We start from the raw sequence: 27,160 nt of genomic DNA, 5'->3' as shown, positions 1-27,160 counted from the left end.
CTTTTAATAAACATGATAAACCTAAAAAATGTACACAGTAATAAAGAAAACACATTCCTATTTTTAATAAAAAATAGGACAAAACTGCCAAACATTTTATGTAAAATCCATCCATCCATCCATCCATCCATCCATCATCTTCCGCTTCTCCGGGGTTCGGGTCATGGGGGCAGCATCCTGAGCAATGAGGCCCAGACCTCCCTTTCCCCAGCCACTTCCACTAGCTCCCTGGGAGGGATTCCGAGGTGCTCCCAGGCCAGCTGGGCGATATAGTCCTGGGTCTTCCCCGGGCTCTGCTCCCGGGTGGTCGTGCCTGTGACACCTCCCAAGGGAGGCATCCAGGAGGCATCCTAACAAGATGCCCGAACCACCTCAACTGGCTCCTCTCGACGTGGAGAAGCAGCGGCTCTACTCCGAGTCCCTCCCGGATGACTGAACTTCTCACCCTATCTCTAAGGGAGAGTCCAGCCACCCTGCGGAGGAAACTCATTTCGGCCGCTTGTATTCGCGATCTCGTTCTTTCGGTCATTACCCAAAGCTCATGACCATAGGTGAGGGTGGGAACGTAGATCGACCAGTAAATTGAGAGCCTTGCCTTAAGGCTCAGCTCTTTCTTTACCACAACAGACCGGTAAAGAGCCTGCATCACTGCTGACCCAGCACCAATCCGCCTGTCAATCTCCCGCTCCCTTGTACCATCACTCGTGAACAAGACCCCGAGATACTTAAACTCCTCCACTTGAGGCAAGAGCTCATCCCCGACCCAGAGAGGGCTCTCCACCCTTTCCCGCGTGAGAACCATGGTCTCGGATTTGGAGTTTTTATGGACCTTTGGATTTTATGTAAAATAAACACACTAAAAAGAACATATAAGCTGTAGCATGTGCCACAAATTTCATCCAAAGAGCATTTGATAAATTCATGCTACAGGCCGCGTTATGAAACTATGAAATGTGCTCCAGTTGGCCATCTTTCCACTGTCGATCAGCTTCTGCTCAAACTGTTTGAACATATCTGTGCCGACTGGAAAAAGCATGAAGGAAAAAAACTTTATTTTTATTCAAATAATTTGTTATAGATTTGGCACTTCACTGTAGTCACGTGTAATAATATTGTATTTTCAGCTTTTTGGCCTCTTTTGGCAGAAAAGCAAAAGTGCCTTTTTCAAAATGTTTTGATGGGCAACATTTCATTGCGTCGCTAATTGCAGTTGCATTGCAGCATGCTATGCTTGTGATTACAGCTTGGGAGAATTGGGCCATGGTACCTTTTGACGTATGAACGGCAATACAGTCTTCATGAACTCTATTATTTACAGTGCACTCTGCACTGTGTGTTAATATTCGTGGGTCATTGACATGACATGCATGTTTTTGTGTGCTTGTCCATTATTTTCCAAAAACCTAATTTAATAAGTACATGACATTATATTAAAGATTCAACAGTACCTCTTTAATGTGAAACAGTTCAGTGCAGCTTTATAAAATTCATTTAGTCAAAATCTAAAAACCATGCATGAGGATTAAGCTGGCAAAAAAGGCAGTTTAGTTATATAAAATTCTAACTAAGGTATGTTTTGAAAACTTCAAATTAAAAGCCATGCTATGAAATAAAGGAAACTTTAAAAGTGCTTAACTCAATGAAAAACATTTGCCCTCAAGTTCTTATTTCCTCACATGCCTGGCCTGGATATTGCATAGTAAGACGCCAAGTGGCCTTTGTGGTGCAATGCTAGGGTCAGTAGCCTTTTCACAAATTTTGGAAAAATGTGATTTTTAAGTTGTGGTTAAAATGGCTCAGTTAACCATGTCAGGTGGTGTGAGTGTAGGAAAACCGTAAAACCGTAATTATTATAATAATGTTTATTTATTCCAAAAAAAAAGTATACACAGGTTCAATGATGTGTATTAGTCTGAAAAATCATCTGAAAGATGTACAGAATTGAGACGCCACTGTATAGTGTCAAATTGAAAAATGAATTTGGTGAATGTTGCGTACCTATTAAACTGGTTAGTGATGTTTGGTAGGAAGGCGTTTCTAGCAGGTTGAGAAACATACAGTTAAAAAGGAGGAGATGGGGATGTGTTGGATGCGTGGTCTGATTATCTGGAACAGTTCATTTGGCTAGTTTAAAGGTTTTAGTGTGGCCTTCATCTCTATCAGAGAAGAATTAGGCAATATCTTGAGTGCTTTTGCAGCTAAAACTGACAGAGAATATTAAATACCATGCCAAGATAAAGGAGTTGACATTAAGCCATTAAGGCAAACACCAGGATAAACAATATCATCTTGGTAGAACTCCACATGAACTACTGAACAATATTGTTTCTTGATTATTGACACACATGGGGGGAGAAAACATGCCATGTTACCATTTTGGAGATGCAAGGTTTTCTTCCGACAGCAGGTATGGTATGCAGATTTATTTTCTCCTCTCCTAATGCCCCCTTAATTTTGCACGGAATGCAGATTCCTTCAAGATTCAAAGGTTGAAAATTATTCCAGAACGGAAGTCTGAGATGCAGTTCTGCAGTGCTTCTAAGTTGGTATGAGTGATGTAACAAGTACGACTGGAAAAGCTTTGTTTTTAAAAAAATAAATAAATAAAAGGCACAGAACGGATTAAGAGCTCAAATATATAGTGAATAATTATGGATGGATGGATGGATAATTTATAAATGAGAGATTTATAGATATTGAAAAGAAGAAAGTGACTGCTAACGAGCTATAGGCTGTATCAGTAATAGTCAGAGATTTTAAGTAATGAAGTAGACACTAAACTATGACATGCAATGTAAAAAAATTAAAGCTGTGGTATGTCCGTGACATACTTGTTGCACATTCTGATGTCATGAAGTGCCGCACCCCAAATGATGGGGGGGTAAAAAAAACATGAAATCTGATCTGACCGGTCAAACTGGGTCGCATGTCCAAAAATCCAATTCAAATCTGATTTGAAACAACTTACAGATGTATTTTGAATCCGAATAGAAGCGTTTGGTCGTTCGCACTGCTCAAAATCTTTCCTGCTTGAATCGGGTCAGTTGAAAAATTGTTTCCATGGCCGATCAGCAGCATCCAAGCCTTACATCACCAAGTGCAATGCAAAGCGTGGAATGCAGTGGTGTAAAGTGCTTCTCTGTCTGGCAGTCTGATGGAAGCAACCACCAAACCTGGACTCTAGGAGAACGGTACTTGTCTGACTGCATTTTGCCAAGTGTGAAGTTTGGTGGAGGGGGGATAATGGTGTGGGGTTCTTTTTCAGGAGTTGGGCTCGGCCCTTTATTTCCAGTGAAAGGAACTCTTAATGTTTCAGCAGACCAAGAGATTTTGGACAATTTCATGCTCCCAACTTTGTGGGAATAGTTTGGGGCCTCTTCCTGTTCCAACATGAGTGGAAGAACTTGACTGGCCTGCACAGAGTTTTGACCTCAGCCCGATAGAACACCTTTGGGATGAATTGGAGTGGAGACTGCGAGCCAGGCCTTCTTGTCCAACATAAGTGTCTGACCTCACAAGTGCGCTTTTAGAAGAATGGTCAAAAAAAACACACTCCTAACCCTTGTGGAAAGCCTTCCCAGAAGAGTGGAAGCTGTTATAGCTGTAAAGGGTGGGCTATCATATTAAACCCTATGGATGATGACTGGGATGTCCCTCAAAGGGGACCCCCCTGCATGTGAAAGCAGACGAGTAAATACTTTTGGAAATATAGTGTATAAAGCATAGTGTGTGTTGGTCATCATCTAGTCCATCAGTGGTCACAGGACACTGCCCACAGGACGCTGTTGGCTGGATATTTTTAGTTGATGGACTATTCTCAGTCCAGCAGTGACAATGAGGTATTTAAACACTCCAGCAGCGCTGCCGTGTCTGATCCACTCGTCCCAGCACAACACACATCGTCACATCACAACCACATCAGTGTTCTGTGAGGGTCCATGGGGATCCTGGCCACTAAAGAAAGGGTAAAAGGGGGCTAACCAAGTATGTAGAGAAACAGATTGACTACAGTCTATAATAGTAGAACTACAAAGTGCACCTATATAGAAAATGGAGCTGATGAACAATGAGTGTAGAAACAAGGAGGTGGTCATAATGTTATGCCTGACCGGTGTATATCAGTGTTAATGGCGCTTTTATCAATGTGAAAGTAACCCCTCATGCCATAACATCTGTCAAATTTTACCTTGGTAACAATTTAGATGGTCTTTGCCTTGGAGAACACAGTACCTGTTATTTCCATAAACAATCTGAAGGGTTGACCTGGTCAAGACCTTATACATGTTGCATCTGTCCATTTCAGATGAACCCAAGCCCAGAGAAGTCAGCAGCATTTCTGACATATGAAACAGTACAGTACGGTCTTAACTTGTATTTGTGGATGCACTGACAAATAGTGTCTATTGACATGTCACTGTATTCTGGAGGCCATGCAGTGGAGGCCATCATAGAAAAGCAGTGCCATCTAATGGAATGAAGGTTATGGGCATTCATTTGTTGTTTTTGGCCCTTTTTGAGTCTTTTAATATACCATGCATCACAGAGAGTCACAGTGGCAAGCCTCAACCCATCCTTGCTCCTAAAAGGCTAGGCATTTCCTTTGATATCAAAGTATGATTCAGTTACCTCTTTTGAAATGTTTTCTGAACATTTAACCATGTTCCTCATGTTAAACTGCTTGTGTCCCAACTTTTTAGAACAGATTGTAGGCATCGGTTTCAGAATGAGCATATATGTACAAAAAACAATGAAGATAAGAGAATTTATTATATCTTGTCTTCACTGTGGGGGCGGCACAGTGGTGCTGTGGGTAGTGCTGTTGCCTCCCAGCAAGGAGGGCCAGGGTTCGATTCCCCAGCTGGGCGACCATGGTCCTCTCTGTGTGGAGTTTGCATGTTCTCCCTGTGTCGGCGTGGGTTTCCTCCGGGTTCTCCGGTTTCTCCCGCAGTCCAAAGACATGCGGTTAGGCCCAGTTGGGCATGCTACATTGCCCCTAGATGTGAGTGTGTGTGCCTGTCTGCCCTGCAATGCACTGGCAGCATGTCCAGGGTGTAATCTGCCTTCTGCTCGATGACCGCTGGGATAGGCTCCAGCATTCCCCCCGCGACCCAGAGGGAGAAGCAGCAAAGTGTGTGTGTGTGTGTGTGTGTGTGTGTGTGTGTGTGTGTGTGTGTGTGTGTGTGTGTGTGTGTGTATCCCCTATTTTTGTTCAAATATGTCCATTATTTCCATAAACAATCTAAAGGCTTGACTGGTCAGACCTTAATACACATTGCATTTATCCATTTCAGAAGAGCCCAAGCCCAGAGAAGTCGGCAGCGTTTCTGGACGTTGTTGACATATGACTTCTGCTGTGCGTAGTATAGTTTAACTTGAATTGCAAGTGTTTATTGACACTGTTACGTCACATTGTGCATGTAATCTGGAGCCCATGTGGTGATAATCACAGAAGCACGGCCACGCCCAGAGGTTAACTTAGATTTATAAAATCACTGCTTAATGATTTGATTTGTATTTCACATACTGTCCCAACATTTTTTTGGAGTTGGGTTTCCAGAGCTTTGTTTAGTGGGGTAAAATTACTTGAAACATGGCCCCATCTAGTGCTTTGTGCATGGTGTAAACATTAGCATATTATCAATGGCACATGAGCACATCGCACTCCTTATTTTAGTTTAACCAGAAATCTATTGTATTAAACGGAATTTGAAATTCCTGTCTCGTTACACGCCTAGTTAAGGGGGCGGGAAAGCAGCATGATCAATGCAGCTTGGAACTGAACTTTCAGGAGAGCGTTTTGACAAGTCGTTACAGTTTGTAATTAGGTTTAATGGGAGTTTTGCCAATGTTCTGTGAAACCTGTCCAACCTTACAGGAGCAGCTACCAAAGAACACATTTGTGGGCAGATGGGAAAGTTGGTTATCAAGCGTTTCATGATGCAGTTCAGCTGTATGAGTGCTGGAAAAACCCAGGATTAGAATTAGTGGCGCGACCCCCACTTAACTGTCAATTTTGGGAGCAATGATGAATGTATTTACTAAATAATTCCCCTCTCAGTTTGTACACTTTCGTTGTTCTTTCAGAGAAAACGGTCGTTTCAGACCCTTGTGAAAGCTTTCCCTAAACAAACATGAGAATGAAAGTGAAAGCAGCTTGGATTGGCAAGGCCCGAACATGGAACGTTCTGGAAGTTTACCTTTTTCCCCAAGTCTCCCATAGCAGTTCTGCTCTCAGAACTTTGAAAGTGAAAGTAGGTTGGTGGTTTATCTAAAGTTAGCACAAAATAGCCAACCCCGGCCTCCTCTGGTGTGGGTGATGTCTGAACAGATTGGGGGCGAAGACTGCAGTGTTTTGTGTGTTTCCAGTGAAGTGTGGTGTTTTTTTTGTTTTTTTTTAAATTTTATTTATTTATTTATTTTTTAATATAACTTGGTTGGTATGTAGAGCAATACCTCTCGCTTTAGCTTTCCTGGAGGTTACACTCATTGGCCAGTTTATCAGAAGCACCTAGCATATAGATCCACTCTACGGGTTTACAGTTGAGTCTTTTCTATAGAATTCTTTTTCAGGCCAGGTTGTAGACCCTTAGAAGCTATTAGTGTTGCCATAGATATATGGGGTAATCAAACTCATGCATGGCCCAAGTAATGTCATCTAGCAAAATTATATTGATAAGTATGTTGAATACATGTGAAATATATTGTATGTACATGCTAGAACATAATTCCCACAAGTGAAATGAAATATTCAGGGTTGGATATTTGATTTTGTTTCTTATTGCTGAAAGAGTTGTTGTATCTGTGAAAGAGTGCAATTAGGTAGATCCAAGCTCCAAGGTAGATGTTTCTAATAAACATTGTAGTATCAGCTGAGTGGCAAACCAACATACACAGAAGATTCACTGAACACCTCCTGCCTGACTTTTTTTTCTTCTCCTCCTGGCCAGATTTCTGTTTCTGGTCATGTTGCGTCTTGTTTATTTTGATGTTTTTGATGGTGTCTAGGGGAAGAAGGCATATGGGTCAGGTTCAGCTTGGCTGGCATAGCAGTGGCATGAAAAGGGGAATGCTGTAGTGCTTCCCCCGTGTGGAAAATTACCTTCCAGACCAGCCCAGTTTTCTCTTTCTCATAGGCATTGTGGGACAAAAGCACACTAGCTCATCAATGCTGTAATAAATCCTTGGGATGAGTCTGATTTGTTGAATGTTTGAGGAGTTATGCACATTTAAATTTGCATATTTGATGCTCGTAAACTGCATATTGCTCCAGAGGGCAGGGATGCATTTGAATCTTTTTGTTTTGGCCCCAATCCCATTTTGCCCCTCACCCCTACCCACTTAGTCCAACGTTGACATCAGTCACTGCGCAGCTACGCTGGTGATGCAGATTCCAAACGTGGATGCAGGACATGTGGAGGTGCCTCATCTCACCCTCCAAACTCTTTAGACTTCTCTGACAGGATCATGCATCTTTGGTGCTCTTCTTGAATCCCAGCATTTCCATTACACTAGATTTGACATTATGTGACGCAAAAGACACTAAAGTCTGAACTGAGCCGCCAGTGTCTCCAGCCTGCGACTTTAAAAATCTGATTGGAATCTCAATTGTTAACCACCTCCAAATGTGGTTCAGATCCGATTTGCAAATACCAGATTTCATTTGTTTTTGCTGTCTAGATACAATCTGGAAATGCCAAAAATCAAATTTGGGCAGTCAGTCTGAGCATGACCTTATATGTTTAGTACAAAAAGGTAGCATATAAGGACCACCAACCAATCAGCACTCGGTAGCTGTAGCGTTCTACTGACCAAAACCGTTTGCTGTAGGAAAATGGAAAGATACAAGCATGTTTTCTTTAATTGTTTTAATAAAACGTGTCCTCCTGTTTTCTGACATGCAAGGAAGGTCCTGGACAAGGGGTCAGAAATTAATTCAACGTTTCGTTTTTAGCCATTTGGCTTGATTCGCCCTCATACATTGAGCATGAGGATGTTTTGCAGTCGTTTTTGGTATAATGAGAGAAATAGGAAGTGGCCAGGCAGAGTGAAATATCAGTTGTGTTTTTAGCTGTTCATTTCTTTGGGTGTTAAGCCAATAAGGCAGCCTGAAATCATACTTTTACATTTTTTTTATTTATTTATTTCTTTTTAAATAAGTTACCTGATTTATCAACAAAACCACATCTACCCAGTTTAATCCACTTTAACTATTAACCCCCATCCAAAACGAACGTGTGTCCACATTTATATTAAAGGCCTTAAAGGTTTTCCTCTCTTATTTTCTTTGGCTTGTCATTTGCCATTTTCTCAGTAACCCAGGACTTAAGCAGCTGCATAAAATCACACATTTAAGAGGCAGCCAGTGGCTCAGCTGGTTCCTATCACCAGCCTTTACTGCGAAGTTCCCGTCACCCTCATACGACAGTTACTGGGTGTCAAGTTTCGTTGCAGTAAAAAGAGCTAAAGGCCTCTCTGCTTCCGAACTTTAATAATGATGGTGGTGCTCCGTCTACCACTGTAAGCAAATGGTCACAAACCTTTTTAACAAGAAAACCCAAGCTGGGAGGGAGGACACGAGGGACAGGAGGAGTGAACCCAGCTTTCTCTTCAGTGAAGAACATTTTTGGCTCAGTTTATTAGCAGTCACACATGCAAACAAAACTTCTGAGGATTAGACTTTTCAGTGTTTGTAGTTCTGTCCTAACAAGCTATGAAATGCTGGCCCACATCTGGCCCAAGCGTGCAACAACTGGTCCAGCACTGGCTGTCCATATTGGCTCTGATTTTCATGACCGGTCCAAGTTTCAACTTCATCAGCCATCGTTTGCTGTGCAGTGTGAAAGTGGAATCGATGTGCGACTAACTGCCCAAATGAGCTCAGATTGAGCAGTCAGACGATCGGATGCGTTTCTGACGTCTGAAATTTTGGTTGATTGTGTCAAAAAAACGATTTCTCAAGGTTGCACACGCAGTCAATCACAAGCACAGCTCCTACACAGGTAAACGCACACAAACAGTTGTTAAAGTCCACATATGCAGGTCCATATATGTCGACTCTGAGTTGAATTGTGAGGTATAAACTTTTTTTTTTTTTTTTAACTTTCTGTACCCCCCCGCGACCCTGACGGAGAAGCGGCTTGGAAAATGGAATGGAATGGAATCTTTCTGTAGACCACTTGGCTTACTTGGTTTAAGTTTTAGTGCACAGTGTGGCACAAGTTAGCAAAGTTTTTGTAGCACAGTTTGTCAGTGGCTGAATCTCAAACGACCCCCTCCTCCCTATATAGTGCACTTCGCAAGTTCTAGATTCTGCACCAAAAACAGCACACGATTCGTCCAGTAAGAATAGCGAACACATGGCTGAATCACAAATGGCTATTTATTAGACACGTGACGTGACCGTTTGAGTGCAGGAGCCACTATTTTAATTCCCAAGTAGGAAACAGGGAGTCATTTGAGATTTAGCCAATGTTTCTGTTGGGGTCTCGAATGCACATGTTGTTTTGATTGATTGTCTGTAGCTAGAACTGTCTGTAGGGGCTGTTTCAGGCGCAGAGTGAGCACCCTTGCCTTGTCGGACTAGTGTTTTCATATGGTGTGGGCATATCAGTCGTGGACTTATTTGGCTGCACACGATGGGCAGTTCAAAGCCACAATGAGAGATGCCATCAAAGAATAACACTTCTAAAATCACAGTGTATGTCTGGGTTAATAGTACTAGCCAAGCTTAGCTGTGGCGAAACCGGGCCTGCACGTCTTGACACCTGGCTAACTGTGGCAACAGTAGAGTTGGAATTGGGCCACATTATTTTACTAGCTGGGTTGTCGTGGGAAACTCTCTGTCAGTCTCTGAAGCTCTAATGAAAGACAATACATTCGTAGGCTGCAGGCAAAACAACACACTGGTGAAAACCATGGGCAAATTAGCCCGTTGGGTAACTGTTACTGGCTCTCTGCCTCACGTGCAATGTTAGAGACCACCCCTCCCTAATAGAGTAGAAGGTGTAATAAGGCAGAAGGTAGACGTAATAAATCCTGGAAAATGATGACTGTTTTGACTTTAAATTGAATACGTAAGGGTGGAGTTTTGCACTGTGCTGTATCTCAGTGTTATTGCATAGATATAGTTTGATGATCTGAATAAAGATGTTGTTTAAAGTTGATGACGTTATTGACTATTGAGTGCTATGGTTAATGCCAAAAAAGCATCTTGAACCGGTCAGGGAACATGGTTTTACATGTGTTTTTTTTTTTTTTGCTTTGTGTTATTTTCATTTGTTTTCTCAAGATTTTTAGGTATTTCTACACTATCTGGCCACAAGTAGTGGACATCCGTATCACATCGTTGAACATCCTATTCTAAAACCATGAAAAAGTGGCATATATTTGGCCCTTTCTTCATGGCTATATCAGCCTACACTTCTCTGGGAAGACTTTCCAAAGAATGGAGTGTCTGTGGGAATTTGTGCCTGTTCAGTGGAAAAAGCATTTGTGAGGTCAGGCACTGATTTTGGATGAGAAGGCCTGGCTCGCATTCAGCATTCCCATTCATCCCAAAGGTGTGCAGTGGGGTTGAGGTTAGGGCTTTCTTGAGAAAAAGCTCTTCCCCAAACTGTTGCCACAAAGTTGGAAGCATATAATTGTCTAAAATGTCCTTGTATACTGTAACAATGTTACCCTTCACTGGAACATAGGGGCTCAAACAATGAAAAACAGCCCCAGCTCATTATCCCTCCTCCACCAAACTTTACTGTTGGCACTGTTAATTCCAGTAGGTAGCATTCTCCTGGCATCCACCAAACCCAGTTACGTCCATCAGGCTGCCAGAGAACGCATTTTTATTGTTCCAGAGTCCAGTGGTGGTGTTTTTACACCACTCCAGCCGATACTTGGCATTGCACATAGTGATCTTAGGCTTGCGTGCAGCTACTCAGCCATAGAAACCCATTTCATGAAGCTCCCAGTGCATAATATTTGTGCTGGTGTTGCTTCCAGAGGAAGTTTGGCACTCTGTAGTAAGTAGGCAGAGGAGAGGCAATTTTTATGCGCATGCTTCAACACTTGGCAGCCCCACTTTTTGTCTATCGAGATGCTTCCGTTTTAGAATGATGGCACTTACAGTTGGCTGGGGCAGTTTGCTCAGGGAAGAAATTTCACAAGCTGACTTGTGGCAGAGGTGGCACCTCATCAGTACAATTCATTTTACTGCTAATGTTTGTCTGTGGAGACTGTGTGCTTGATTTTATGTACCAGTTAGCAAAGAGTGTGGCTGAAACACCTGAACTCAATAATTAGGAAGGGGTATCTCAATACATTTGGCCACATTGTGTGTCATTATCTCTCCGGGGCAAACGCCATTGTGCGTTCTAAACCAAAAGTGCTAAAAATGAAAATAAATATTGTTGAGTGATACAGATATTGGTGTACCGCTTTAGATGTTCTATTGTCTAGCATTAATTATAATATGTATAAGGACTTTATTAGACTCTTCAACCACCCCAACATCAGGGGTGGCTGTTGATGGTTTTTACTCTTTAACTTGGTTAAAACTTTAACTTGTTTTCAGGTGTGTATGTTATGTTAACATTGGTGAAATCACTAGATTTGTCATCACACATTGTGTTGTACTGGCGCCGCATGGCTGCTGAGGTGTCTACACTGACTCATAATCATAGTTGAGTCGGTATGAGCAGAGACTTGATGGAATCAAAGGAAACGTATTACAGTCTTTTAATCCTTTGTAGAAAAGCACTGAGGTTGGATTTTCTGCTTTCTGCGGTTTCTGATGAACATAAGTTGAAACATAAGCTCCACATTCAAGGCCTATTTTCTTAGCCTTTGCAGGTCTGAGCACTGTCTGTAGATCCATAGATTCCCTATTCATAGTATTCGATTGCACCATGTTGGTGGACAAACTGTGACGTGCTCTGATAGAGCTTGAATTATCACAGTTACTGCAGCTTCAACCCAGCAGGTGGATAAAAACCAAGCGAAATAGACCAGAATGACCATGAAAAACAGATATATGCACACTCTAGATGCAATCTTCAGAAAAACGCTATGAAGAGAAGATGAGCTGGGATGGTGGACTGGATCTGTATGACGTGCATTTCTCCAGAGTTCAGAAAATTCCAGTGCATGTTACTTACTATAAAAACGAATAAAACTGGCCATGAACTGCCAAAGCTCTTAAATAATAAGCTTGTACGCATATAAAGCTCAAGTCAGCTTCTCATTCACAAGCTTTTCATTAGAATTTTCAGTTCTGCCTTAAATGGTGCTGCGGTTACATTGAGGCACCTTAAATGTAGAACAAATCTGGCAAAGCCAACATTAAATTATGCCGTTAAATGCATCAGTTTACCTAAATAAATGCATCCTTAATGAACAAAGGTCTCAAACGTCTGCCTGAAAATGTTTAATGTGCAGCACAGTGAAGCTGTAATCACCCATTGCAGCTGTTAAACGGATCTCACTGGCTGATTTAATGCAGTTTCCCAAACCACACGCTTCCATACTTCACCTGCTACACTACAGCGTGCACTTCTAATGGGATATACACTATTTTTTGCATTCTACTTAGTAGGGCTGGGAATCTCTTGGCACCTCAGGATTCGGTTACGATGCAGAGACCCGGGATGCGATTATAAAACGATTATCGATGGATTTCTTTTTCTTCTCACTGTGTGACGACTTGGTACTTTTAAAGCAAAGTATTTGTAATGATCTATAATGTATTTACTTCCCATATGAAGTGATGTGGTGAGTGAACTGGAAGACTCTCATTCACTGCTGTTTGTTTGGAGCTCATTAGACGCTGCTGCCGCTCATCTGCAATAAAATGTGCAGTTACGGTGAAATAAGAGCCAGTGATGATTGTCCACGCGGCACGTTACAGCCGTCCTGCCCGTTTTCTTTAGTGGTTTTATAACTCCGGTTTTGGTCGTGTTGTAGGGAGTCAGAGGTCACTGTGTCAGTAAAGCATCTACGAGACAGGATGTGTGCAAAACACAGCACGAAAGCCCCGTTTCTCAACGAGACTGCAGGTCACTTGGCAACACAGTCTCTCCTGGCTAGTAGCTACGAAAAGGCAGAGAGAGATTTAGCGAAGATGAACATTTGGAGACTTGTTTGCATTTATAAGCAGCACAATTGGTTTCCTGGAATGTTAAATCTGCAATGAGAGACCATCAAACACTAAAAATTTGCCCGTTCCACCTTAAATGGTGCCACGTTTACATTCAGCGCCTCAGTCAGAATTGAAGGTGGACCGGAAAAATTGGAGCAAGAACATAGAGAATAAGAAGCGACTTCAGTCTCATAGAACGGCCGAACGATGAGAGACATTTTACAATAAGCTGCTCTACTTCTGAGGAAGAGTTTTCTGGCGGAGATGGAAGGAAAGTGCCTATAGCTGAGCTAAAGCTTAAAGCAGAGCAGAGCAAGTCTGTGTTTTCGTTCATAATTTTATAGTCTATACAAGGACATCAGCACACACTGAGACATACCGGGCATTAAATGTTGTGGCTCCCAAGGTGGTTTGACTGTAGTTGAAAGGACAAAATGGCTCTTCTTAACATTTGTGTTGTGACCTAAACTGGCTTTAACGCAGAAGCTGCCGGTCGGATTTTTCGCTCATCCAGTTGTTTTTGTTATGTGCCCCCACAGACTGTCCGGCCGCTGCACTTACCCACTTCCAAGTTCCGCCCTTTGCATTCCGTTAAGGGATGAGGTGTTTCAATTGTAGCTTTCGTTTCTCATCACTACAGCAACAAATCAAATGAAATCGAGTCAGTGCATTTGTAAATTGATTAACATGTTAATATGATATTTAAAGTGTTAAAACAAATGGTTTATGGCCTTTGCTGGGTCTGTTATGTCTTTATCCAAAATGCCGATTCCTTGGAATAGTGTCAGTAGAAATGGTGTTTGTGGTGTTATGAAAATATCATGGTAGAATATCATAACCAGTTCAAAATTTGAGCTACAGTAATTGATGATAATCAATAGTAACATTACAAAATTGATGCAGCTGTATTATATCATGACGTGCCAGCATGGAATTTTTAACTGCCTTCAGGTGCTTCTTTGTTAAAGTATAACCTCCCTGTTTGTGTATATTTGCCAGGCCTTCCGGGTGGCTGAGGAGGAGCTGGGCATTCCTGCCCTGCTGGACGCAGAAGACATGGTGGCCCTCAAAGTGCCTGACCGCCTCAGTATTCTCACCTACGTCTCCCAGTATTACAACTACTTTCATGGGCGCAGTCCCAGTAAGACATTCGTTGCCATCAGTAATACTAATCCATATTCTGTGGTCCATACATCAATTCATATACATACCTGTATTTCGCTGTCGTATTTAAAAAAAAAAAACTCATAACCTGTTTTTCAGGGCCTTTTTTTCACTATTTTATCCTTTACATTATTTGAACAAGACCAATAGAAATGGCCCAGAATTACTTGGAATGAAGTCTCGATATATTAAATATACATTGAAAAACAGTTACTGTACAAACATTTAAGTTGGCGACTGTATAGCTATGAATATGTCATAATAAGTTGCTGTTCACTAACATGTACCATTTCCTTCTCCTGAAGTTGGGGGCATGGCAGGTATTAAAAGGCCAGCAGAAGAGTCCAATGAGGAGCGACCTGGGAAGAAGAACCAGCCAGTCACAGCTAAAGTATATGGTTTGCCTAAAGCAGATACAGAAAATAAGGTGAGATAAAGTCCAGAGTGCATTAAGATACAGCTACATTATGGGTACTCTAGTTTGAACGTGTGCAATGAATGTGCAGCTCTGAACAGGGGTGAGTAATATGTTACTGTTATGATCAAATTCACTATAGGGGTGTTAATTCTGACAAATTTTGATATTTGAGGACCTGTAAGAGTTGAACGGATATTCGTGTGTAAGGAAAAGTACTTAATGCTCAAGGCTGAACAGTGTTGGGAATATTTTTTATAATGTTTACTGTTATATTTTATATGTAGCTTACAGAAAGCTCACATTCTGCACACTGATATTTTGAAAAGTTTGAATCATTTGTGAATAATATTTCGGTATTTTGTCACGGTACTATATGGCCTCTTTCGAAAAAAGTTTGGACACCCCTGACCTACACAGTAAAATAATGAACGAGCTTGACTTCTTCTCTGAAAACGTGATGCGCAAAAGGGACCAGTTGCATAAAAACTGCGTTCTTCTCCAACTAAACCTTTTCCAGATGAATAGAACACCAGTTTAACAGCAGTCGTAAATATTGCTACAGGCATCACTATTTCACCATGACATTTTTTTGTGCTGTTTAGGGTAGACCTAGTGAAGAGGTCTTCAAGTGTTTCAGTATTATGTTTTTTTCCCATATCGCCCACCCCTGGTTTGCAACAATACATGATGTGATGTGATTCTTAAAGAGATTAAATTTTGTTTTTGTTTGCCATGCAATACTTCCTACTCAATTTGGAATAATCCCCTACTTGTGTCCTTGTGTTTTGCAGAGAGACGTTTTGGTTGAGCGTTCCAACAAATCGGGCACGGTAAGCAGCAACTGCAATGTCTGCAACAAGCATGTCCACCTTGTGCAGCGCCACCTAGTGGACGGGAAGCTCTACCACAGGAACTGTTTCAAGTACGAGAACCATGCGTTCATTTTATTTGCTCTACTTCTCAACACTACTTGTTTCTTCTTCTTCTTCTTCTTCTTTTCTTCTTCTTCTTCTTCTTCTTCTTCTTCTTCTTCTTCTTCTTCTTCTTCTTCTTCTTCTTCTTCTTCTTCTTCTTCTTCTTCTTCTTCTTCTTCTTCTTCTTCCTCCTCCTCCTCCTCCTCCTCCTCCTCCTCCTCCTCCTCCTCCTCCTCCTCCTCCTCCTCCTCCTGGCTGCTCCCTTTAGGGGTCGCCACAGCGGATCATCTGCCTCCATCTTGCCCTATCCACTGCCGCCTCTACTTTTACACCAATCATCTCCATGTCCACCTTCACTACATCCATAAACCTTCTCTGAAGTCTACCTCTTCTCCTTCTACCTGGCAGCTCCATCTCCAACATTCTGTGCCCAATATATCCACTATTCCTCCTCAACACATGTCCAAACCATCTCAACCTGGCCTCTCTGGCTTTATCTCCAAACTGCTCCACCTTCACTGTCCATTGCTCTGGATGGTTGACCCAAGATATTTGAAGTCATCCTCCTTTACGACCTCTACTCCTTGCATTTTCACCTTTCCACCTGCCTCCCTCTCATTCACACACATGTATTCCGTCTTGTCTCTACTGACCTTCATTCCTCTCCTCTCCAGTGCAAACCTCCACCTATACTCGGAAAGAAAGCAGGGAGATGGAATTAGTTTTATTCTGTCCGTTTGTACATAAACAGGGGATGTAAACATTTACAGAGTGTGGCTAACGACTCCGGCAGATCTGACTATGACAGCTTAACTAAAAGGAGAGAACCAGAAGGACACACAGACACGGCAGCACTCTGAAACAGTTTGGCATCCCTCCGCTCCACCGTCCACAAACCTGAGTGACCGCGTGCGAGCAGCGGGACGACAGCACCAGCGTCTCAGTTTACTATAATTCCCTGTGTGCATGGACCCCTGGATCTACTGCCTTTATCTAAGGGGGAACATTAGCTACCAAAAGCTAAACTGAACAAGTGAGTTTTCAGCCTAGTCTTAAAGATTGAGACTGTGTCTGAGTCCTGAACAGTTTCTGGAAGATCATTCCAGAGTTTGGGGGCTTTATAAGAAAAAGCTCTTTCCCCAGCTGAAACCTTCTGAATTCTGGGGACTATTAATAAGCCAGCACTCTGGGATCTGAGTAGTTGTCATGGCTCATAATGAGAAACAAGGTCTTGTAAGTACTCGGGAGCAAGACCATGTAGGGCTTTATAAATCAATAAAAGGATTTTATAATCAATACGGAATTTAATAGGCAGCCAATGAAGTGATGATAGCACTGGACTAATATGATAAATTTTTCTAGTTTTAGTGAGGACCCTGGCTGCGGCGTTTTGGACTTGTTGGAGTTTGTTTAAACTCCTGCTCGTGCATCCTGACAGTAGTGCGTTACAGTAGTCTAGCCTAGAAGTAATAAAGGCATGTACTAGTGTTTCTGCATCACGCAGGGACAGGGCATTTCTGATCTTGCCAATGTTGCGAAGATGTAGAAAAGCTGTCCTAGTGATGCTGCCTATGTGTTGATCGAATGATAAATCTGAATCTATTATAACGCCAAGATTTTTTGCTGCTGAGCCAGGTGTGGCTGGAAAGTCGGCGAGATTTAAGATTAAATCTGGTAATTTACTTCTTGCTAATTTTGGACCCAGAAGGAGAACCTCTGTTTTGTTACTGTTTAATAGGAGGAAGTTACGTGACCTCCAGCCTTTCACGTCTTTTACACAGTCCTCCATTTTCTTTAACCTGTATTTGTCATCAGGCTTGGCTGATATGTACAGTTGAGTATCGTCTGCATAACAATGAAAGTTTACGCCATGGTTACTTATAACTGTGCCTAACGGTAACATGTATAGTGTAAATAATAATGGTCCTAATATAGACCCCTGCGGAACTCCACATCTCACTTTTGAATAATTGGAAGATAAATTGTTTACCCTAACAAACTGATAACGTTCTGATAGGTAAGATCTGAACCATGATAGGGCCGTCCCTGTGATTCCAATTATGTTTTCTAACCTTTCTAGGAGAATATTGTGGCCTATTGTATCGAAAGCCGCGCTAAGGTCAAGTAGCACTAAGAGAGATATGTAGCCTTGATCAGAGGCAAGAAGAAGATCATTACTTATCTTAACTACAGCGTCTCAGTGCTGTGGTGTGGCCTGAATCCAGATAGAAATTTTTCATATATATGGTTTTTGTGTAGATATGAACTAAGTTGTTGGGCCACAGCCTTTTCTAAGATCTTTGATATAAACGGTAAGTTAGAAACAGGCCTGTAATTAGACAAAACGGCAACATCAAGATTTGGTTTCTTGATCAGAGGTTTGATAACTGCTAGTTTAAAAGCTTTGAGTACATGGCCCAGACTAAGGGACGAGTTTACAATAGTTGAAATAGGGTTTATAAAAACTGGCAGTACTTCTTTGAGTAATTTTGATGGAATTGCATCGAGTATGCAGGTTGTGCAATTTGCAGAAGAGATAATCTTCTCTAGCTCCAGCTGTGGGAGTGGATAAAAAGTTTCCAGGCTCTTTTCTACAGCTGTGTTTTGTTCTATATCAGCCAAGTCAGATGACAGCCAAGCTGGATTTGAATTTGATGCTGTGGGTTGAATTTGCTGTCTAATATTTTCAATTTTATTATTAAAGAAGTCCATAAAAACTTCACTAGTGAGAGTTGCTGGAATTTCTGGTTCAGTACCTGCCTGATTTTTTGTGAAATCACCTTAAACAGTATTCTAGGATTATACTTATTTTTCTCAATCAGCGAAGCCAGATGTGCTGAGCGAGGTTTAGTGACAGCATTTCTATACTCTATAAGGCCGTCCTTCCATGCAGTGTGGAACACTTTCAGTTTGGTTTGACGCCATTTCCGCTCTAATTTCCGAACTGTTTGTTTTAAGGTCCGGGTTTTATCAAACGGGGCAAACCTGTTTGACACGCGAATCGGAGGAGCATGGTGTTCCGGTGGGCTAGCTTTGGCCTCAGCGTTAGCATTAGCCTTAGCTTTCCGGCTAGACCGCCGAGTCGTCACCCATTCGCCCCGCTGTGAGGGCTCTAACGCCGGAGTCGAGGGGGTGCTAACGCTGCCTCTCGCTGCCTATCCCTTAATAACCCCCGGATGCACACCTCTAACTGGTCTACCTTCTCCACCAAACAGCTAACTAGCTGGCACTTAGCACAAACACAGCCACTATCGCTAGAGGCGGAAAAGGGCGTTAGACTAAACATGCCACACTCTGCGCAGACGAAACAACCAGTAGAAGCCATGATATTTCAGCCACTTACCGCTTTTTGTCGATGCTGATGGCACAAAAAACGTTACCGCAGTGACGCGCTCTCAGTCGCTCGTAGTGACGTGCTCTCAGTCTCACACCATACATACCCAGCACCTCTTCATCCCCTCTGTTCCCTTCACCAACATGTCCATTGAAGTCTGCACCAATCACTATCCTCTCTAGGGACACCATCTACCACTTCATCCATCTTACTCCAAAACTCCTTAACTGACAACCAACCCGTGGTGCATATGAACTGACCACATTCAAAATTACACCATCAACCTCCAACTTCAGGCTCATGATCCTGTCTGACACTCTCTTTACATCCAGAACACTTTTCCCAAGCTGTTCCTTTAGGATTATCCCTACTCCATTTCACTTCCTCTCTACCCCATGATAGAACAGTTTGAATCCACCTCCAATGTTCCTGGCCTTGCTTCCTTTCCATCTGGTCTCCTGGACACACAGAATACCTACCTTCCTTCTCTCCAAGTACTCCAAGTACTTCTCTCAAAGTACACCCCTAATGGCTGGTTTTTCAACACTACTTGTTTAAGTCAGTTTATATCAGTCATTTTGATCAAAATGCATGTGATGTGTCAGTGTTCTGGTTTTGCTGTTGGCTCCCTGAATAACCCATCTTTACCGAGGCGGGATCCAAAGTACATGCAGAACTTGCAGTCTAGTTCACTTCCTGCTGGCTTGGAATTTTGTCCACCCACTGTGGCTCCTCGTGTTCATAAATGCCATCAGCCACACATGACCAGTGACTCATCGTTATTGTCAGAGAGAGCAGGGTGTCAAATGGCATTTGACCAGAAGTCATTTAGATGCTGCACAGCAGTTTTATTTGTTCTCCTGTTCTGCATTTAAGCCATACCAACTGAACCAAGTAGGGCTCTCAAGAAAATCAATGATTAAAAGAGGTACATTTTTAGAGTTGGCAGATTTGACATTGTACTCTTCTACAGTAAGAAATAGGATCTGATTTGCATGCCAATTTCTTGCATGTCTTTTTCCAGTAAAGTATAACAAGCCTATTCATTGTTTGTTATAGTTCTTTTAAAGGTCATTAAACACAGATTAAATAGAGGGAAAAAATGCTGTGTTTTGAAGTCTTTTTTTTTTTTCTTCCCATGAAAAGAACAACAAACCAAAGGAGGCAAACGGTGACGCTGGGCACGCAACATTCCAGTCTGGAAAAGTGAAAGGAGTTTCACCCTCTGAAAGTTTAGGTGCTTTCATATATAGCTGTAATGTCAGTAGCCTAGTTTGGGCTGCTCTTGCTTCTGCATCACCGCATGTGAAGAATTAGACAAACAAATTCTTTTGGACGTGGCTGATCTGTCATCCTAGTTGTTGCTGTGCCAGCACTGGGGGTGCCTATACCTGGTCAATCAGAGGATAAAGAATACAGATCGGGCTGAAGAGAATAATTGTTTTGCCTATTTTTATGTTTGAATACACCCATTCATTCATTGTGCTCTGCATATAAAGGCATTGAAGGCTATTTTACTGTTGATTACTCTGGTTGGGAGAAGCAAAAAGTGCAACTAGCTTCTAAGACTGAAGTTTCTAGGTGCGCAAAAATATCCCTGCAGGTTTCTTTGAAGACCTGAAAGCATATATACGGTCACTGGCGATGTCAAAGCCACCCGTAAGTGGAAGTCCAAAAGAGCGAAATTGGCCTTGCTCTCTCTGGTTGGGTAGGATGGTCCTCCCTCTCTCTCCTCATCACTCAGCTTGTAACAGAATTGGCAGTTAGTGGCGTTGCATCATGGTGGATGGAGTGATTTGAATGCACATCTCAGAAAAGCACATGCTAGCCTTCATCCTTTCAGTTTGGTGGAATTGTGTGATGGGGCGACCTAGTAAATGGGTGGAACTGGGAAGAACATGGGAAGAAGTGGGGACGAATGGGGTTAAAAAAGGCAACAACCAAAAAGCAATTTGAAATTATATTCAGAAATTAATAACATTTTACTCAATGTCTGTTTTTACTTTTGCACACTGCTAGATTTAATAGTAACAGCCCTTATTTGAATTAATACCTTAATCATGGATTTATTCCACATTAACAGGTGCAGTGAATGCTCCAACATTCTTCTATCTGGCACTTACAAACCTGGAAAAGAACCAAACACCTTCATCTGCAAGATACACTCAAATACGCAGAAGGCTCCGTCCAACCAGGCTCCACAGGCCACGCTGCCCTCGCATAGTAGCAAAGCACCAACCATAAACATCACACCTTCTGCCCCTGCTGACCAAAATTCCCCTCCAGCAGTTGCACGTTTGGGAAAGAGCAGCACTCCCTATAAACCAAGCTCTCTTTGGCAGGTGGGCAAGATTGACAGTTCCCCTACTCCTACACCCACCCCTCGTTCAAATCCCCCAACAGCACGTTGTGAAGTCCCCAGCGTAATGCTAAAAAGTTCTTCAGACAGCAAAAAGCCGGAGTCCCCAAAACCACCGAGCAGCACAGTTCTGAAGAACCAGGAGGCCCGACAGAGGTGAGAATGAGGATCGTGCTACATACATTACATAGCATGTTACATTATATACATACATTAACATTAAAAGCACTTTGTTTCTGCGCTCATTGTCCATTTTATCAGGACCACTTTGTAGTTCTACAATTACAGACTATAGTCCATCTGTTTCTCTGCATACTTGTACACTGTAGTAACACTAACACACCACTACCACATCAGTTTGTGTTGCGCTGGTGCGAGTGGATCAGGCACAGCAGTGCTGCTGGAGTTTTTAAACACCTCAGTGTCACTGCTGGACTGAGAATAGTCCACCAACCAAAAATATCCAGCCAACAACGTCCTGTGGGCAGCATCCTGTGACCACTGATGAAGGACTAGAGGATGACCAACACAAACTGTGCAGTAACAGATGAGCTGTCGTCTCTGACTTTACATCTACAAGGTGGACCAACGAGGTAAAAGTGTCTAATAGACACAATGTTTAAAAACTTTAGCAGCACTGCTGTGTTGGATCCACTCGTACCAGCGCAACACACTCTAACATGCCACTATGTCAGTGTCACTGCTGAGAATGATCCACTACCCAAATAGTACACGTTTTGTGGTGGTCCTGACCATTGAGGAAGAGGGTAAAGGGGGTTACAGTTCTGTTCAGCGATTAAGATCATGTTATGTTAATTCTAGCCTGGTTGCATTTAATAGGCTATATATCAAAGCCTAGGCTAGCAGTCAGGATTGGTTGACATCACAGGGATTGTCAGTGGGCCCTTTGCACATTTCCACTGGTTGTGTGTTTGAGTAATGCATGCTGGGTATTGCAGTGAGAAAACAAGGACGAACGGAAAAATCAAAACTATATGAGATCTGGGATTCTGTCAAACAGGTGATGTATAAGGCTGGAACAGTGCATAACATGAAAATTGACCAAGTAAACTTATGTTTCTGGTACAGTATGAGATATTGTTCCCATCTGGCCCATTTGAATTTGTAACTGAATTGCCTCAACTAGGCTGTTAAATCCACCATCTGTTCTTTTTCTTCTTGTTCTTCTTTGACCACAGATTCTTTGATCTGAACCCAAGCCCGACGAGCACCGTGTCCGTCACCAAGAGCATTACAAGTCCAGCTGTTGAAATCACAGTGGCAAAGACTGGCCTGGTAGCGGGTTCTGGTGCTGGTGGAGTTACGAGTAAAGGCAGGGTTCTGCTGCGGCCATCAGACTGGACGAAAGACAAGGAGAAGGAAAAGGAAAAAGAGAAGGAAAAGGAAAAAGAAAACGAGAAGAACAAAGCCAAGTCTGTCATTAGTAAGTTGGTGACTGAGGAAACCAGCAAAAACAATAGCTCACCTTGGCGGTCCAGTGGGCTGAAAACGGCAAATACCGCGTAAGCACTTCGTCTTATTTATCCTAATTCAGGTAAATGGCATGTGTTCCATGAAGAAGATACAGTGATATGAAGGCTAGTGAGGTTCCTTCATATGTCACCAGTAGCATTCCAGTGTAGTACTAGTCTAGGCTTAATCTGTGTCTGGAAAACCAGCTCTTGATTGATTAATCAGGTTGGTGTTGGTATCAGTGATTCATTTTGTCTGGGTATAGATGATGTTGAGGGTCATTTTCTACATAAATAAGGATCTCTTGGTCTAAACTGGAGAAACATGAATGGTGTTTTTAAAAATGGTTACTTTTGTCCTGTGTACATCTTGGAATCCTCTGAGTTTGAGGTTGAAAAGGAGATGTGAATACTGCTGTGTTCAGTGCATTAGATTGACATGGCATTAAAGTGCTAGGGACTCCTAGGTGGTGTAGCTGTCAACATGTTGGTTGGCACCATCAGAGTGCTGCCACAGCCATCCGTAAGTGCCCTCCCTCCCTCCCTCCAGCACTCAGTGCGATGCTAGCCAGTGTGGGTGTCTGTTAGCTGATGACCACCCTCCTGGGAGACCTAAGAACCATTTTCTTTACTGAAGAACCTTTGAAGAACTATCCTTTTTTAAGAGTATTGTAACAATAGAAGAACCCTGTTTGGTGCTATACGGAACCCTTTTCAAAAAGTTTTTTTATGGAAACGTATACAACGTGTATTTCATCAATCTGAAAAACCCTTCACAATCCAAAGAACCCTTCAATCATGCAAAAGGTTCTTTGAGTGTTTTAAGGTTCTATATAGAATCATTTTCTTTACTGAAGAACCATTGAAGAACCATCTTTTTTTTTAATGTAGTAGGGTCAGTGATGACCCCTGGCTTATGCACGATAGAAACAAAGCAAGAAATAAATTCCAGATAAGTTCCAGATAAGATCACTGCTCTTAAATGAGAACTTCCTCTGTAGCCTTTGAGAGAGAACCTCTTTCACAGCCTTTATATCCTTTGCTGAGCCTTTACAGCCGGAGGTCTGTAAACAATTTACCCAAATCAGTGTAGTGGAATGCAGGAAAGTTTAGTTAAATGATGTTTTCCTGGATAAACCAATGTGCTTTCGGTTTCTACGTCATGGATTCAGTGTCCTTCATCTGAATATAATTGCATTGAAATGAGCTTGGTGAGCTAGAATCTAGAAGATAGAACAGTGGCTCAGCGTTTTGGCCCACACATGCTTATTTGCCTTCTTAAGAAATTCACATTTATTCAAATCTCTGAAGTGTGTCTAGTAGACAATTCCCGCTCACAGGAATTGCGCAGTAAGCCTTGGGGCAGCTGTGCTCACTGCTCTGTACTTTCTTGTTTGGTCTTAAAGAAACAGTCTGTCGACTACCGTGAACTACTCCGCTGTAGAGAACATTGCCAAGCTTGAATTGTTCACAGTGGTGGTGATGGGAACCAGGGGTATTACAGGAAAGTCCTAGCTCTGAAATCGTACCTGTTGAGTCATACACTGATCAGGCATAACATTCTGACCACCTCCTTGTTTCTATGCTCATCGTCCGTTTTAGCAGCACTGCTGTGTCTGATCCACTCACACCAGCGCAACACACACTACCCACCACCACCACGTCAGTGTTACTGCAGTGCTGAGTGATCCACCACCCAATAGTACCTGTTCTGTGAGGGTCCATGGGGGTCCTGACCACTGAAGAATTGTCTTAAGTGGTCAGTCTTACTAGTTATGGTTCTTCGATACATGCGTATTGATATGACTAAAAAGTCATGACGTTGAAGTCAGTTTCTCATTCGCCAGCTTCTTGTTTGAATTTTCCTGTTCCGTCTTAAATGGTGCAGCAGTTAAATTCTGGCACTTCAGGCACCATTTTAGCTAGAACGGGAAAATTCCAACAACAACCTGGCAAAGGAGATGCTGACTTCAACCTTGTAAAAAAGCAAACGTTAAGACATCTTAAAGCAATCTGTTCTACTTTTGTGTAAAAGTTTCCTGCTGGAGAAAAGCGGCTGCTGAGCTAAAGCTTAAAGCAGAGCAAACTTTATATTACATTTTTTTAGCCTAAACTAGCATGTTGGCACAGACTGAGGCGGATTTGCAGCCGAGGTGGTACAATGCACATACGATATTGTGGTTCCCAAAGTGGTTCGATCATTTATTTATTTATTTTTTTGGTTGAAAGGACAAAACTGTTGATCTTAGCATTTGGGTTGTTGACCCTTGGTCTGAGAGATTGTTTCACGGTAGTTTGGAGAGAAGGTTTTGGTCTAAAGCTTGTTTATTTTATTTTTTTGTTCACCTACAGTACAAAGGTACATGCAGGGTGTCATGCAGGCTTATTAGGCCTCAAAGAAATTGCATTTTTTCTGATTTACCACATGAGGATTGAACTTTGCAGTCATTGTGAGGCATTAAATTCCCTTTTAAACAAAAAAAAAAAACTAGAGGTTAAGCATGAGAGTCCTCACTAAAAAGGCGTTAATAGGGCTACAGACAAAATATCTTTCCAGACATTCCCAGATTAAAAGAAGCTTCACAAGAAAATTAGTGAAGATACTGAGAGATTTGTATATTTGAAATGTGGCTCAGTTTAGGCCTGTAGGATGCTAGCATTGAGGTTAATGTACTGCTGACTCTGTTTACCTGCTAAATAAAGCTGTTTGCTTTACTGACAGATAAATTATATGTAGAAATGGGTATAAATTAGGTGCTTTTCCAAAGTCCTATAACTAGAATTGAGAAGAGCTCCATAAGCACCCATTCATGTTGGACTCCCACCAAATCAACAGGCACGAGTTCCTCCTAACCAGATTTCCTCTGGAACCATGTCTTTTTGTCCATTACCTGGTTGATGTCGCCCCCTTGTGGACCATGAGTGCTAATGCTGATTTATTCTGATTGATTTTTACAGTGGTAATGTTTCCTCTATGGACCCCAGCAGCAAAGGACCTTCTGGTAGAACCCGGTTGACACCACTGCCTGTAGATCTGGAACAAAATAACACACCAGCTTCCTCTAAAACACTAAGTTGGCACAGGAACAAAGATAAAGACTTACCAAAACCAGCTAGTACGCCACTTACCAGTACCAAAGGTGAGGTTTGCTGCAGTTGTTGTTCACTTGTTTGGTGTTTACTGGCAAGTTCTTATTTACTCCACCAAAAGTCAGAGACTTCCAGTCAAAGTGGCCATTAAGTACGAGTTTTTTGGTTTTTTTTATGTAAAAAATATATGTAACAGAAACTTATACTGAAGCCTCAGTGACTAAATGTAATATCAGTTTTTCTTTATTTATGTCCACTCTTTACTTTAAATACAGCTTCCATTTTTTTCAGGAGACTCAAAGAAGTCTGCTGGGATATTTTTCCACTCTTCCGAAGTTCAGGCTTAGAAGTTGGTGGGATTACTTCTGTCATGATAAGCAGAAAATTTGTCTAGAAGAAAAAAGCGGAAGAAACGAAGACAAGCTGCTGGTGTTCTCAGAACAGTGGTCAGTTCATTCTTCTGAGAACACCAGCAGCTTCTTTTTGTTTGCAATCTCCTCTTTTTACTCAGCAAGGTTTCTTGACCGCTACATATCTACACATCCGTGGCACTAAGTTGTCTTGTCACAGCAGAAGGATGGACAGAAAAATCTGCCACTGTTTTTTGATCTGAAGCAGGAGTGGAGCTTGATTTCTCTCAAAGATGAAAGCTTAGACGGGTGGTTGTTAGGAATCCAGATCCACATTTTCTCCAGATCTTTGTATCTCCGGTTTTGGAAACTTTTTTTTTAATGAATATTTTTTTTGAAAATGTAAACATACAATTAAATGATTGAGATACATAAACTAAGCTAAAAAAAAAACAAACACCACACTGACATTTTCTTCTATGCATGTTTGTAGTACTCAATAATAAGTCTTTAAGTTGCTGATAGCCAGTTGTTGAAGGGTCTCTATGTAAACATAATGATCAAGTCTGTTAAGTAGAGACTATGTGACTCTATCAAAAGCAGCCAGCTGTGCCATTGTTGCAGTCCATTCTTCATAAGGAGGCGGACGACTCTTCCTCCAGTGTCTCCGAAGTGTCTGTTTAGCTGTTGTAAGAGCCAAAATAATCCATCTCTTTTCAAAGAAATAGAAGTCATTAAGTCTTGACGTTCAGTGGTTGAACCAAAAATAGTTTTGCAGAGGTTTGGAACCTTTTGTGTAGTACTTCAAATATAACCTCTTGAATATTGTTCCACCAGTCCTTAGGTGCTGCACAAGAGTACATGCAGAATGGAGGCACCACCTCCTTCACAGCTCCAACAGGAATCTCCTGGCATTAGGTTCCACCTTAT

The 27,160-nt window shown here is 42.0% G+C and overlaps 1 protein-coding gene across 1 annotated transcript in view; it reads left to right on the top strand.

Annotated features, from left to right (window-relative positions):
- Positions 1–27,160, top strand: part of micall2b (mical-like 2b) — a 49,211-nt gene that overhangs the window by 4,804 nt on the left and 17,247 nt on the right. Inside the window, exons 3-8 of the mRNA XM_017717405.2 lie at positions 14,129–14,270; positions 14,599–14,720; positions 15,503–15,633; positions 21,043–21,474; positions 22,518–22,841; positions 25,749–25,930. Of these exons, the coding sequence (XP_017572894.1) occupies positions 14,129–14,270; positions 14,599–14,720; positions 15,503–15,633; positions 21,043–21,474; positions 22,518–22,841; positions 25,749–25,930 (1,333 nt within the window). The remainder of the gene's footprint in view (positions 1–14,128; positions 14,271–14,598; positions 14,721–15,502; positions 15,634–21,042; positions 21,475–22,517; positions 22,842–25,748; positions 25,931–27,160) is intronic.

This window comes from Pygocentrus nattereri, chromosome 12 (genome assembly GCF_015220715.1).
Source record: "Pygocentrus nattereri isolate fPygNat1 chromosome 12, fPygNat1.pri, whole genome shotgun sequence".
Taxonomy (NCBI): domain Eukaryota; kingdom Metazoa; phylum Chordata; class Actinopteri; order Characiformes; family Serrasalmidae; genus Pygocentrus; species Pygocentrus nattereri.
This window is presented reverse-complemented; position numbering and strand designations above follow the sequence as displayed.